Here is a 15,654-nt window from a genome sequence, read left to right as displayed (position 1 = left end):
GATGCAACGGCAATGTTATCCTCAAAGCTATATATACAAGCATGCAAGTTGCTTAAAGATCAGTCTCGATCGTGTGCACGAGGATTAGAGTTTCCTCGTCTGCTTCGTGTCGAAGGAAAAAACATCCTGCAAGAGGAGACAGTGTCGGTCCAACATGTTCGCGAAGGTGTTGCTGGTCTTCGCGGCTATTGTCGGCTTCGCGAGCGCTGCAGTCCGTAAGTACCGATTTTCTGCACTAGTCTGACTAGTTTCGGGAATAGATAATTTCGTATCTCGAGAAAATTATTTAGATAGCAATAGGGAGTGTTTAAGGGACTCGAATATAATGTATGCAGAAATTGTTTGGTGTTGGGAAAAATCATTATCAACCTTATTGTTAGTAATGATACAACCATAAATTAAAGGAAGTAAATATTGGAAGATATTTGTCACTTTGCATGACACTTCTTAGAGACAGTTACTCTGGGGTATGTAAATACCAAAGAAGAATACAATATATAATATTTAATTTTTGCTAGGGCAGCCATTCTAGATAAAAATTAAATTCTCCGTATAATATAGAAGTGTTACAAGTAGTTCCTTAAAAAGTGGCGTTCAAGACCACCATCTAATAAACACTGACAGGCTGTCCATAAAGATTTATGGCCCATGATTACGTGCTGGATACATGCGCGACGGAATAAACAATCGAAGGACATGATCAACAAGGTCGGATAACGCGGAAAGAAATTTTCACAGGATTCAAGGTGATCAGAATAATCGGAACTGTCGAAAGTCAGGAAGAAATAAAAGAAATAAATTTACCATTTCGTAATATTGTGTAGTAAAATATACTACAATCGCCTCCTCTTCGGTTCTTTTCTAATGTTTACCGTTTACGAAAAAAAACGATGGTACAAATTATCGCGAACACCGTGTACAGTGAAATCACTCGATAATTTTACGACATTGCTGGCTCTCGTTTGCATTCCAACGCCATCACAAAAGTCACAATTCAAGATAAAGAAGATCAGAAACAGAGAAAAAACAGTAGTTTATCAGGATAACGTAATTGCCTTCTAATCGTATACTTATAGGTCGTGAGATGTATGACTCAAAGTGTGAACAGCCACAGCAAAAAGTAGTATTTATGATATTTGCTTCTTTCTTTTTCAAATTAAATTGTTGCACTTTCGATTACCTTGAAGCTGACTTTTAACATTCTATACTTCTATAAATTCCATTTATTTTCAGCTTCGTACATTCAAGTATGCGGCGCGAGGAACCCAGATCTCGACGCATGCGTGATCAAGAGCGTGGCCGCGTTGTCGGACAGACTTCGCAAAGGCATCCCCGAGTTGGACATTCCGCCCTCGGATCCATTGACGATCGACAAGGTGCAACTCGCGGACATGAATAACTTCAAAGCCGTAGGGACGGACATTAAACTCTACGGACTCCCGACTTACCACATTAATTCCCTCCATATCGATCTCCCGAAACAACAGATCGATATCGATCTCCAGCTAAAGGACATCCGGATGGAGGCGCTTTACAACGTCTCCGCAAAGATTTTGATACCGATCAACGGAAAGGGACCGATCAAACTGAACGCAAGTAAGCTCGTTTCACTAAATTATACCATCTAGGATAAACGCACCGATGAATGAACACTTAAGAAATTTTGCAACTACTAAAGTCGAATTTTCAAAGATAGTAGTCTTAATAAATATTCAATACGTGAAAATTAGATTTTTTAATATCCATACCTTTCTTTTAAAATGTATAGATTTCAATTTGGAAAATTGGAAAAGTGTAATTAATTAATTCAAAGAGAAAAATATACAAATTTCACCGTTGTATGAACAATATTAAATAGAAAATGAAAAAAATCTATATTCAATCATTTGCTTACTTTAATAACTTAATTTACTAGTTTTCATGTATAATGTTCATTCATTGGTACCTGTCCATTTACTGGTGCATCAACCCTACGAAATTTATAAACTATCGCAAAGAAACGGATTGTTAACGTTATAACGTCTTCTGTTGCAGAGGACGTGAACGCAAAAGTAAAGCTGCACTTCAAGCTGGTCGAACGCGGCGGTAAGAAATACACGTATTTCCCGACGATGACGACCAAGCTGAACGTGAAAGATTACACCGTGAAATTCGAGGCCGACAATTTCGACAAAACACTGCAGGAAGCTGTTAGCCAGGCGCTGGGGAACAGCCATCAAGAGATCCTCGAAGCTACCAGGCCCAATCTGGAACGGGTAATTTCCGAGAGATGTCTCCAAATAGCGAACAAGATCTGCAAGCATTTCACCTACGACGAACTTTTCCCCGATCGAGAATAATAATCGAGAGACCGTGAAAATTCTCACAGGTCACTATTTGCTGGAACCGCGAATTCTCGATATGCGACACGCTCTGTTACTACGTTCACGGAAATTCACGAATTGTCCCTATCATCGTTATGTTTAATATTTATTAGAATATTTGAATGTGATTCTTCGGAAATTTCTCAAGAACACTTCCGAGTATTCCGATAAAATGTTTGTATTATGTGGAAATAGAGAACAGTTGCATCCGCCATCTTTGTTTCGTGACCTCTATGACCATAAAACGTTTTGAAATGTTTATTATTATTAGTGTATAGTTTTTATGTTTTTATCGTTTCTTCATTTTATTCTCAATTTTGATTCCAAAGGTTTTTCTTATCGAAGACGACTGATATTCAATAAACTAAAGCTCAGAGATATTTTATCATCTTCTCCACTCTTTTACATTAATTCGCGTGACACCGATCACTCGAGATGCTTTAAATAATATAGGTATCGCATTCCTATTTGTTACGTGTCTGCTTAGTACAGGGTAAATTATAAGTTGCACGCTTACTACAAATAAACGTTTATTTCCTTTATCTCCTCGTCGATATTACATTCGATCGCAATGAATCTTTACAAACACTTTTTCAGACATCGTAATGGTCCGGTTTCCCCGACGAAGAAGAAAACAGGATTCGATTCGAATCTTGCTGGTGTTTACGTAGGAATGTAAAATTTCTATTCCACTGCAGTTTCATGACACGACGCGAAAATTCGGAAAGCCTTAATCGTTAAAAATAATTCTTCCATTCACTCTCGATCTATTATGCTATCATTAAAATTACGAAAATCTACGTGCGTAACGTGTACAAAAAGTCTTCGAACAGTGCAAAATGTCGTCGTGGAATCAACAATTGCTGCATAAGCTCTCCCCCATTGATTTACAAAGAAATTAATAATAATATACATTATATATATATATCCCTACGACAGCGGGAAAAGCGATTCGTATGTGAATTTCGTGAGTATGCTGTTCGTGATCGAGAGGAACGTGTCCGAGATAGCGCTCTCGAGGGTCGGTTGTAATTCTTGTATAAAAGCGTCGAAATTCGTATTAATCGCCATATTGATAGCGTCCCCGAGGGCAGGATCGCCGCCGAACAGATTTTCCAGCCTCAATTTCCCGTTTCCAACCGCGATCTTCGTCTTAAAATCGACGATTTTTACGCCGTGCTTGCCGTCCGGCCTGTCCGTGGTTTCAGCCTGGACCTTCACGAATCCTTTGCAATCAGAGAAGTTTCCGTACATCGGTCCCGATCCACGGATCCTCAGAAGCAACAACTTTCCATCGATATCATAGTCGCTTTCTATAGATAGGGCCCTGAAGTCCAAGTCGATGAGGAAACGCAATTTGTCGATGTTGGCCCTGGGCAGAGACGAAAGAAGAAAAAAGGTTCAATTTTTGCGATCGTGTCCAGTTAAAACGGTAATCGTTCGTGAAAATCGACGGAAATAATTTTAACGACCGTAGGAAAATTGTTTAATGGACAATAACCACCAATGAAACTCGTCGTTTCCGTTAACGTCCCGGGGACCACCTCTCTTTTCGCAATTCACGTGTCACGCGTTCGCTGTCTCGTGTTTAAAGAGTTCGTGTCACGGACATCGGTTCGCGTGCTCGCGGAATACTAACCGCACGACTGTATATCGTGGTGGTTTGTTTCAAGAACTCGATGGTTTTCGTTCACTTTTATCGATAATTTGCATACATCTCGTATCTCGAAGTCTATATGCAAATAAGAAATGATTAATTATCGAGAATCTTTCGATGATCTGGTGAAAAATGGTCCCTAGACGGAAATCAATATTACTATCCATTTATTTGGTATTCGAAGCTATAGAAACATGAAAAAACAAAAGGATATATTATTGAGATACGAAGAGACAGATAGTTGGAAAACGATTCCTTCGAATTAATCACCCGAAGTTAGAAGTCCCTCCAATCGCTGAGCCGGATGTACGCACTGAGATACATACCCGGGGGCATTTTGCATATGTATGAAATTCTTTCGTCGAAATAACTTCATTTTTGTACTAGAACTACTGATATTTTCTGTTTATTAGAATAGGAACAAACAGAAATGGAAAAGGAAAATGAAAATGAGTTTGACATCGACTTGTATATTCGAGGAATGTCAAAACACGATCGCACGAATTTAATTATGTGTTCAATGTTAAACAACGGTCGTCCTTGACTCGCACCGTCGGATCCACAAAGATCCCTGGTAGGGGCAGACGAGGCGTTTGGTAGCGAGCATTATATCTCAAGGCGGGATCGTTCATTGCCGCGGCTATTATAAGAGTCATTATCCGGTTGATACGACATAATGGACGATTTCGTTTTGTTTTACGGACCGACCGAATGGCTTTTTAAAGTACGGTCGTTTTCGCGGCAATTAACACCGACATGAATGTCGAACAGAACATCTGAATGCAAATATCCAACGTGAATGTAAACCGTGCTTGAATTATGCAATCTGGAATAATTATTCGAGTGACGCCTTTTTGCTTTGAGCTTAGCTCAGTTACGCGACTATACACCGATTGGATAACATCTTACACATGAATTTAGACAATCTAGTTAATTCAAGTATCAAATGTCAACTAATTGTTTGTCATTCCTTTCAGTTTCAGTGACATCTACCAATTAATACTGCTATACCGAATTTCCGTTTCGACGAGATCACAGAATCGATATTATCTATGAACAATACTCGCAATTTCCCGACAAAATAAATTAAGAACAATCTGGCTTGAAGATCCTGCAGACGAAAATGGCGTATTTGAAAAATTCGATTCTCTGTATCCGATGATTAGACCGTGGATTTTTATGCAGAATTACATTTTCTGAGGTAAATTCATTTTCTTTTAACCTTTAGAGTACTTTACTTACTCTAAAGACCCTAATTATCTTATAGTCACTTTTTCTATTTTCAAGTTAGAACTTTTATATATTTGTTGTAGTGTATATAATCCCTCAGGAGCCTAAAGATTGGATTCCCGTCCTCTAAAGGTCAAGTATTCTTATTGAGTCCAAGAGCCCCATATAGGCTATAGATACGTAAAAACCAGTCCACTAATGATAAATCAACCTAAGTGACCCCTAATTGTGTTATTTACCTTATTCTTGCTACAGTGAAATTACTGGCTCCATAAACGTGGACATTCCTCAGCCTCAGTTTGATAGTGTTTCCTGGCGCGGCGACCACCTCTTTCAATAACAATGGCTCCAGCGAAGGGATGCTGTATTCCGGAACTCCATGCACCAAATGCGGTTTAACGTTCTCCACGCTCGCCTTGATACAATCGCCCAGGTTCGGATCGTTCCGTTTGCACACGTGAATAAACTCGGCTGCGTTCGATATTTGTTTTGTAAGTATTTTGTCATCGACACGATAATATGATATATAAACACACGATTTATAGAATACGTTGATTAATTTTTGAACACTTGATGCACTAATCCGATTAATTATTTCGACAAACGAATAGACACCGATAATATACTATACAAATACGCGATTTATGCAATACGTTGATTAATTTTTAAACACTCGGAACACTAATTCGATTAATTTCTTCAACAAACGAATAGACACCGATAATATACTATACAAATACGCGTATTATGCAATACGTTGATTAATTTCGAAATACTCGAAACACTAATCCGATTAATTACTTCGACAAACGAATATACACCACCGAAAACACACGGTAATGCGAACGCGTGGATAGTAAGTGCGTCAATGAAACAAGCAACGACCATACTAACATGTCCCGGAACAAAATCTCTTCTTATGCTTCCTCCTTGGAACTCGCAATAAAATTTATTTACAAGAACTGAACTTCAATAAACACCGCATGTTTAATCGATTGATCGAATCGGAACCGGCGCACGTATTACATACATCAATTCAATAAATTCAAACAATTTATAATAAATAACAGGCTCTATCGAGAAGAAACAAAACAGACCAAAATTTAATACGAATTACTTGCATTCAGCTTGCCAGTGGTATAAAAATAGTTCAACAATACTAAATCCCTGCCAAACCCACTGGTACATAGAACTTCCACCCGAGAAAATATTCATTAAAAAAAAAAATTTCATTCAAGTAAAATTTCTCCGTTCCGAAACAGCTATAACAATCGTGAAACACTACTAGAACAAATAGAGAGTCGAAAATGCGGTAAAATTCCACTTACGCAATTCTTGGGCTAGAACAGCTGTAAAAATCGTCGCAAGGACCAGTCCTGACACCACGTTCCTCCTCATCTCTGCCGGTTAAATAGATGTATATATAATATAAATAAAAATAGGCGAACTAGAAGAGATGCTGGGCTCGCGGTTCGTAGCTACTGGCTCGCGAATACGAGAACTGTGAAGCCTGGCGGGGTTGTTTCGTCACCCACGACGAATGATCGGATGGCCGATGTTGAAATGAATACAGCGGTGGCCAGCCCCAGGTCCTTATAGTTCTTCATTCATCCCCTCTCTGTGGTCGGGCTGTCTTTGTTGTGCCGACCGAGAAGACCTGCCTCTCCGGAACGTTCGGATGAACGTGCCCGGTACGAATCACGAATTCTGAACATGCGATCGTGCCCCCCGCGACATGTGCCACGCTCACGTTTAGCGTATATCGGCAAGGATGTGTATAAGCGTTGGGTATCAATCGCACACATCCATACATACACGCTCACCGACACGAGGTTACGAGAAAAGACCCTGTACATTTTCAATCACTTACATATTTCGATGAAATACGTCATATGTCGGAACTGATTCGAGCGACCGTAACGGTAATTTCAAGATTTATCGTGTGATAGCATTGAGATTTTTTTCGAGGTTCCATTAGTCAGTCAGGCTATATGGGTAGGGGGACGAAGGATTTTTAATCTGAATACGATTAACTATGTCTCGACGATGGAAATGACATTGACGTAAGCGACGAGTGGGCGTATTTTGAATTATCCTGTTGAATGTAACTGCTAGAGATGATTAAGTATTAAAATGTATCTCGATTTAAGAAGGGTCATTGTTGATGTTCGTGTCTTGAATTTTGGGATATTTACGCTAACACTCGTAAGTATTGGGAATCGTGGTTTTTGTAGAGAAACTGCGATGGATCGTAAATGTTTCGTTATTTTGTAACAATAAATAAATATTATTTATTTCACACTTTCAGTAATTCCGTGATGACTTACAATTTTTACTGCATATTCGATAGGTGTCCTAATAACTTATGAGTAGACTGCGAATGTTTATACGAGTATACATATTGGGGGTTAATTCACAGGAACTGGAAAATTTATTAATTCTTATGTAAACGCAGAAAATCCGCAAATATACTGCATATTAGATAAGTGTTCTAATAATTTACAAGTAAACTGCAGATGTTTATGCAAATGTAGACCTTTGGGGATTAATTCACAGGAACTAGAGTCAAATTATGATCTGTCTACTTTATTTACTATTCTATCCGGTTCTAAAGAAAATAAAAACTTCATGAAAATTTATCACACTCTTATGTAAATGTATAAAATCCACAAATTTACTACATATTCGATAAGTGTCCTAATAACTTACAAGTAGATTGCAGATGTATATGGAAATATAGAATTGTGAGGGTTAATTTACAGGAACTGGATTCAAACCAAGATCTGTCTACTTTATTTACTATTCTATCAGGTTCCAATAATTTCGTATGACTACACTACAAATGTTTAATTTTACAAATATTAATCACGAATTTGAATACAATAATTGAACAGTAGGCGACAGGGTTAGATACAGTTCTAAAATTTCGTCGATTCGGAGGTTGCAGGAAAACCGGTCGACCGGATTCCCTTCGTTGAAAAACAGGAAGAATTAGTTCTCCCCCCATCTATATATTCCAACGGCATGTCGCCTTTCCACCGATGACCATCCAGATACTTCTTTTTCTCTCTCCTCAAGTTTTTTCTTCTAAGAAAACGACGCGAGAGCGAACGCCAAAGCCAGAGCTACGCTTCATCGCGGTTCGTAACGTTCGAAGGACAGGGTCAAGGCATCGAACTCCGTTCTCCGTTTTACGTACGTACGTACGCACGTTGGTTCACGTGTTCCACGCTTTCGGGCATAGAAATTCGTCTTTTCAACGAGACACGTGCTCGTATCTAGCGGATCGTCCGTGTAAAAATGATGTGGACGAGAGAAGAGACAAGAACACGGTGTCGCATTCAATCTAATTTCCACATCGTACAAGCAAAATTGTCTATCGTCCTCTAATGTGTTGTACCATAATCGTTTTAATGTTACAAACATTACGTAATATGCCGATCCGTACTTAGAGATCGTTGAATTATTTATACGGCTGTAATCACGGATTAATAGTTAGTACTTTGCAATTAATCGACGAAGCCTAATTTGCCTGCGTTCTTTTAACGAAATATCTTTTTATGCGGCATTCGATAGCTCGACGATACGTTGTACAAGGATTATTTTTTTTTTTCTATCTTGTTTAAAGATTCATCAATTTCACGGAAGAAACTTCGTGACACGTCGACCGTAGAAGACGTAGGAAGACACACAAAATACGAGCGTCCGAGGAATTAATCAAGTGTCGTCAGACTGAAGCTTCCGGAGGACTTGATATGTTTACCCGTTTCAGAGTGGCAGCCATCGTCTTGCAGACCCGCAAGCAGTCGCAAAAGTGATCGATGATATAATGTAATTGTTTATTACGCAACGAACCACGAGAGATTGAACCGAAGATCAACGAATTGTCCGAAGAAACTTCCAGTATTCAGTGATACATACTTCGCATTTTACACTCCGATCGATTTCCTGTTCGGAGGATTAGTGATCTAAATGGATCGATTATGTTTATTGCCGTTTCTTGCCGAGGTTTATAAAATCTTGAATTGGTAGTAACGATGCAAAAAGGTTAATCGTTGGTATCGGACTGGAATCGATTGTAGCTTCGGGATTAATGTTATCCAATATGGCGACGTGGGTGGAATGTTTTTGAAGTAGAACGTAAACAGAGGATATTTCGAGAAATAATGATAATTTCGTTGAAATAATGTGAGAAATAAATATTCTATTTCAGTAATTGATCGTTCATCCACAGGATTACAATTACGTTTAAATAGCTCTTACCACCGGATTGTACAAATTACAATTTAATCGGCAATTCGATTATATTTAACTAAAGTAAGTACTTAATTAAATGTAGTACGATATTGTTGAGCGTATTATAATGTTTGGTATAAATTGAAGAACGGATATACAAGGGTAGTTACAAAAGACTCTGTATCGAGAAATAACAATAGCGAGAACGTCTACAATCTACCCTAATCTCCTTCTTCAATTAGTCACAATGTTGCGAAACATGTTTATAATTTATAATTACATAATTTATACCCTATCAGACATCGAGTAACAGTGTCTCATGATTTTCCATTCAGTACACGTATCTTCTAATAGCTAACCGTACGTTTTCGTCACTAAATAGATACTTAAATAATAATAAAAAAAAAAAAGAAACTAAACCTAAGAGGCAGTATAAAATGATTCAATATTTCAACAGCGTACCCTTCTCGGTTTGTTCGAATTCTTATCGAATGTAAATACCGTTCGATACTTATTTACCTTAATAATAGTGGCGAAATCTCCTTAATTTTTACAATTTACACATCTAATCTACCCTTTATCACTTTGATATCGCGTGTCGCGTCGAATTTCTGCGCTCTCGAGAGTATATCTATCGATGATAATGGCGTATGAAGGTCCTCGTTCCCCGAGAACACAGTACAAAAACTAATGAGAGTGAATCGTTCGCGGAAGTCACTGCCTTCCAGAGACGTGATTTTTACGAATCCTTAATCGGCGATCCAAGCATCGTATGGTACTTGAGCGAAGATTTTTTCGACGAAGGTCGTCATGACTTGGACCAATTTCCGTCTGAGATCCGGTTTCATCTCCTTCAGCAATTCCTGACTATTAGTATTAATGAACAGGTTCAATGCAGCCACTGAAAGTAAAAGAAAAAAGAAGAACGTAATTAAATATCAATACGATATTAAGCGGCCTTCGATCGGCAAGTTCGTCATTGTCGTAAATTCTCGCCGGAACGTCTTTCAAAAGCTCGTGGAATTATACGAAATATCATGTAAATTATAATAAATCAAAGTTCGAATTGACATTTATGTTGAAGAATGAATAAAGATTATGGAATCGATATTTTTTTCAGCGCTTACGTATTATGGCGTTACTGTCGCGAACGTTCTCGACGCCCATTTTTATGTTCTGCACGCTGAAATCCATCTTGAGCTGCTGTAGCCTCAAGTAACGACGGCCTTGAACCGAGAACGGCTTTGCTCTGATGAAGACTTTGGCTTTGACTCCCTCTGCAATCAGGGAATAATGTGATAAGTATCGATACGCAATGCATAAACATCGAGTGTAATAAGTATTGAAACATAATGTAAGTATTCGAATAACATTACAGTTTATTTACGATATTCCATTAAATTTTTTAACCGATACTGTAAGTTCCAGTACAGAGCTACCAGACTAATGTTTCCCAATTAGCAAATCATTATCAATTCGTCACCTCCTGGGCAACAGTTGTACCTACAAACTCCTCTCGATTATCGTCTCGAACTCGGGTCCCCGCCAGGACAATAATCTTTTAGGTAGAAATGTTTCGAACCTTCGTAAATTCGTTTTTTGTCCATAGCCAGAACCTCGGCAACAAAGTATGCTCTTGACAGGTTCCATGTCCCCCAAGTGGTGGGGATAATGCCTGGACAATAATCGTGTAGAACAAGCCAGACGATAATTGAGAGGAATCTGCATGTGCCTTTTTTATTTATAGCAGTTATTAATATTAAACTTTTTCAGTAACTTAGTTTACTATTACTCTAGTGGGGGCATCGAGGCATCGAGGTGGGGTACGATCCAAAAAAGATTGGAAAACACTGTGCTAGACGAGCCAAACCATAAAAGCCCTCTAAAAACAAATTTGCATTGCGTCGGCGGTGAAAGTAGACGTCGCTCTCCATTACCCGATGCTTTTCACCGAGTCCCCACTATTCTATCACAATAATTAGCTATCTATTCGAATTGTAATCACTTTTCACGGTGCTTAAGCTCGCAAGGTGCCTTTCGAATCTCACACCATCTGAATTTTATGATCAACAAAATCCGAGCATTGTCTACGTTTCACCTAGAACCTCCTGCTGGTTAGCCTTAACACTAAAACTACCAATGAATACTGAATTACATTGTATAATATAGTTACATATATACAATAACATTCAGTACAATATAGTGTAACATAAAATATATTGTATATTGGAAGCCAACATAAATTCCACCAAAAGAAATATTTTAAATTCAGTAATCCTAAATTAATATATCTGCAATCCGTCATTTTGACCAGTTTGGTAGTTCTACATAATGTTAATGTATTCAAACTTGTCAGCGATAGTAGTAGCAACATAGCTGTAAACATTGTTGCTCTCTTCTTACCGTACTCTCCCCAGTAATCACCGGCTCCGCTGGCTTTCACCAGGATCAAGGTCCCGCTCGATCTGTACTTGGCCGCGGCTCGGATTTTCGGAATGCTCATGGCCAACTGCAATTGCACCTCGTCGTCGGACAGCCTGGCCCTTAGGCCAGTCACCCTTAACGAGGAAACACCTTTCGCAGTGATGTCCTTGAACTGGGCCCTGTAACCGTCCGGTCCGCCGCCGAGCGCGATGTGCAGCTCGTCCAGGATAATCGGCTCGACGTCCGAATAGCCCAACTGAGGCAAACCTACGAATTCATCCACAAATAATTAGTTATTGATTCGAATTTACATTTAAATGTATTTAATCAATTGAATCGAAATAGATGGGTACGTAATGTTTGAAAGCAGTCTGTAGAGACTATTAGAAATCGATGTCCGTTAGAAGCTAAGGGATACTTTCGTTATTAATTTTTAAGGCATTCACGACTTTTGCAAATGTTCAATGAAAACTGGAGTAGTACCTTTAGCTGACTTTTTTTAAACTACAAATTGTAACATTTAATTTAGAAACCAGTTGAGATCGTTATAAAGTATGGTCTTCTAATTGTGAAGAAGAAATACGAAAATGGTAATAATGGCACTCGATCTGATACAAACAAGCCCTTAAGTTTTTTTCTAACGAACGATAAAGATTCAACTGATTATTGGAGTGAGTACGTTTTAGGAAGTATCTAATATATTATAGTGTTGTTTAATGAAGAGAATCAAGAAGCAAAGCAAGTGATCGAACGGTATTCAGCCCTTGAGGGTCAAAACGAACAAATGTTTTATTCAGTCCGCGTCAGAAACGCCGAACCTATTCCGTCAGTCTGCGTCAGTACGAGCGCGAGGAATGTAGGACACTGGGTGACCATTCGAATACACCGTTATAACCTGCTTCTTTGCCGCGAACGTCTTTTTACTCGTTTTCATCGGCACCACGTGGATCCCGGTGATTCTTCGACTTTCGACTTCCGTATTATTCCGTGTTTTGCGTTTCCGAAAATACCGATAGCATCGAAGAAATAGCGAACAGTGATCGGTAAGCGTCACCACTTTCTTTTATTCGTTAAAGACATTGTTGCGTCCATTTTTTTCATGTACAAGTTTGTCGAAATACGTCGACAAATGGTACCGTTCTGGACGGTACTTCTACAGACAACCACTAAATATTCGACGCAGGTTTTCCAGCGTCGTATTCTGGACTGTCACTATGCCAGAAACATTCTTCGCGATATAAAATGTAACACATATATGTACACTAACCGGCCAAAAGTATGGGACCAGGTCTGATAACTAAACAAAGAGAAAAATATTATTTTACAAAGACTTGGCAAAAGTAATACACTAAAATTTATTTGTAGATGTATAATTAACTCTAGTCCCATACTTTTGGTCGGTAGTGCGTAGGGGAAGGTTGTCAAATTTCGACCAATACTCTAACTTGTCATGTGCAAGCAATTTGGGCCTTATAAAAGACAATATATGTGGCTTATAAATAATAAATTAATTAATGTAATCACCACTATCATACAAATATTGTCTATCATAATTCAAGACAATTCTCCTTTCATCATTCAAGCATGATTTCAAAGCATATAATAAACATTACTGTGAATAAATATTCACTAGGGGATTCCCTAAAGGAAGGAGTCATTCTACCAATTGATTGTCGTTCATATTTACACATACATTCCAAGTAAATACATTTGACAAATAAAAAAGATTACTCGTCTGGTCTTAACAAATTCGTTCCTGAAGAGATTAAAACAAGGAATACATGCTTTTTTAAGCCGAAAAGGATTTACGAAGAGAGATGATCAAGAAAGAAAGATCCCATTACAGTAAATCCTCGATGAGTGTTCGAAGACTGACAAGGAAAGGTCCCCCGACTTTTCAATTAGGTTCAGTGATAGAGCTTAGAATTCTGTACCCAATAATATTTGCTTCACCTGCATATAATCATTAGTTTATGAAATATTTAATGTTCAGTGCGAAAAAGCCTTCGAACACTCATCCAGAATTTACTGTAGTTTCCAATGTGTCCCGTAGAATAATCAGAACTTACCGTGACGGAAGTGTTCAGTGAGGGCATTGGCCGATCTCGCGAGGCAGCTTTCGAGGCTTCGGTCCTCCCTGGAGCACGGTTCTAAAAATTCCAATCCCTTGTACCTGCCGATCGCCTCGGCGCCGATCAGCAACGCACACGCGCACACGAACAGGCTGGCCCTCGTCATTTCTCGATCGCGGATCTGCTGATGGTTCCCCGTTTTTCCCGTCTCCCGACGTTTCTCGACCGATAGGCGTATACAACTCCTCTGATCTCCAGGCCGGCGTGACTCGATCGAATTTCTTCGTGTGGAATGACCGGGCAGCAGGGATGCGTCGGGCCTTATAGCACCTTGACATTGCCCCCGCTATGCCTTCGTGGCTCGTACACGAAGAACAGGAACGGTGTATGAGTAAAGGTATATCCGGCCATGGAATAGGTGGACGCCCCGACAAAGTACTCCAACGTGAAGGATTCTCTTCTTCTTTCCTCAAGGTTCGATATCCTGTACGGCCTTCGATTCGGAATTTTAAACGTATTTCAGGTTATTGAAGTACTTGGTGAATAACCTTTTGGGGGTCAGTTGTGTTATGTTCGTGGGTGTATGTGCAAATTTACTGTTTTTATTTGGAATCGGTAATGGATGCCATCGCCTGTTCAGAATTACTTGAGGATATTCAAGTTTTAAGGAATGGTAATCTAAATGCTTCGTTTGACTTCTTCCACATGTTACTTAGCACATTAGACACAAAATACTAAACACTCTCGAATAAGCACATCTATCCTTATTTTGTACAGTCTGTATTCATTGTAGTTATTTTTATTTGTAATTATTTTTTTTTTGTAACTAGTTTTGTTAATTATCACTATTTCTTTTTGAATTTTATACGACTTAATTTAGCAAATAGTTTTTAAACAACAGCTGATTGAATATTGGCTTGAGTCAAATTGACCCAGTATGACAATTTGGTTTAAAAAAGAAGCTCTGGCAACTGAGCGTTACATTAGGAATATCTACTTCCACTAACAATTAATAGAAATTCATGAACATTAATGCAACACTATAATTAATGGACTATTCCACAAGGATTTAGAACACTATTTCTGATTTATGGCGACGGATATCCGCTAATTTGAAAATTGTTTTTCATGTACGTCGTTGTTCTGCGCCATTTCGATCGCAGAAGAAAGTCGCGGACGAATCGCGATCGGCTCTGGGAAAGTCAGCCGCGAAAATAATCAACGGGCATCGGCGTTCTGCATCGGCTTGAAGTAATTCGTTTTAGAGGCCGCAGTAAGAGAGGAGAAAAAAAAAACATTTTGATGGGCATGGTTCGTTACGGGTAAGGACTAACTGCGCTTGAGCTCTTTGCGCTTTCTAACTAAATGACAAGAACCACGGTACCGACTGACCTCTATTGCGATCCTGAAAATTATGTGAAGACGAAGTGACTGGAAAGTTTCTTGAATGGATAACAAAAAAGAAATCGGTCTCGCGATATCGAGACATTTAAAGTGCCGTTTACCTGACATTAAAACCAAAGCACTTCGGTACGTCACTAACTACAAACAAAGATCTACTAATAAAATTATAGCGAACAAATTTTTGGATCTGTAATGATATTTTACCATGAAAATATAATCTACATTGTTCAAGCTTGATTTCAGAATTTTTTACGACTTAATGTAACAA

At 38.8% G+C, this 15,654-nt stretch overlaps 3 protein-coding genes across 3 annotated transcripts; 1 reads left to right on the top strand and 2 right to left on the bottom strand.

Annotated features, from left to right (window-relative positions):
• Positions 1-79: 79 nt before the first annotated feature.
• Positions 80-2,905, top strand: LOC107191785 (putative beta-carotene-binding protein). Its single transcript, XM_015580893.1, has 3 exons — positions 80-215; positions 1,234-1,596; positions 2,035-2,905. Exons 1-3 carry the CDS (start codon positions 155-157, stop codon positions 2,337-2,339), a joined length of 729 nt encoding a protein of 242 aa, XP_015436379.1. The 5' UTR covers positions 80-154; the 3' UTR covers positions 2,340-2,905.
• On the bottom strand, positions 2,877-6,784 carry LOC107191784 (circadian clock-controlled protein). Its single transcript, XM_015580892.1, has 3 exons — positions 6,579-6,784; positions 5,490-5,721; positions 2,877-3,735 (listed from the first exon to the last, which is right to left on the bottom strand). Exons 1-3 carry the CDS (start codon positions 6,646-6,648, stop codon positions 3,294-3,296), a joined length of 744 nt encoding a protein of 247 aa, XP_015436378.1. The 5' UTR covers positions 6,649-6,784; the 3' UTR covers positions 2,877-3,293.
• Positions 6,785-10,235: 3,451 nt separating this feature from the next.
• Positions 10,236-14,148, bottom strand: LOC107191489 (protein takeout). The gene is made up of 4 exons (XM_015580552.1): positions 13,980-14,148; positions 11,890-12,177; positions 10,614-10,763; positions 10,236-10,387 (listed from the first exon to the last, which is right to left on the bottom strand). Exons 1-4 carry the CDS (start codon positions 14,146-14,148, stop codon positions 10,236-10,238), a joined length of 759 nt encoding a protein of 252 aa, XP_015436038.1.
• Between the last annotated feature and the right edge of the window lie 1,506 nt (positions 14,149-15,654).

The sequence above is a fragment of the Dufourea novaeangliae genome, unplaced genomic scaffold, assembly GCF_001272555.1.
Source record: "Dufourea novaeangliae isolate 0120121106 unplaced genomic scaffold, ASM127255v1 scaffold228, whole genome shotgun sequence".
Taxonomy (NCBI): Eukaryota; Metazoa; Arthropoda; class Insecta; order Hymenoptera; family Halictidae; genus Dufourea; species Dufourea novaeangliae.
The sequence above is the reverse complement of the archived record's forward strand: the minus strand, read 5'-3'. Positions and strand labels throughout refer to the sequence as shown.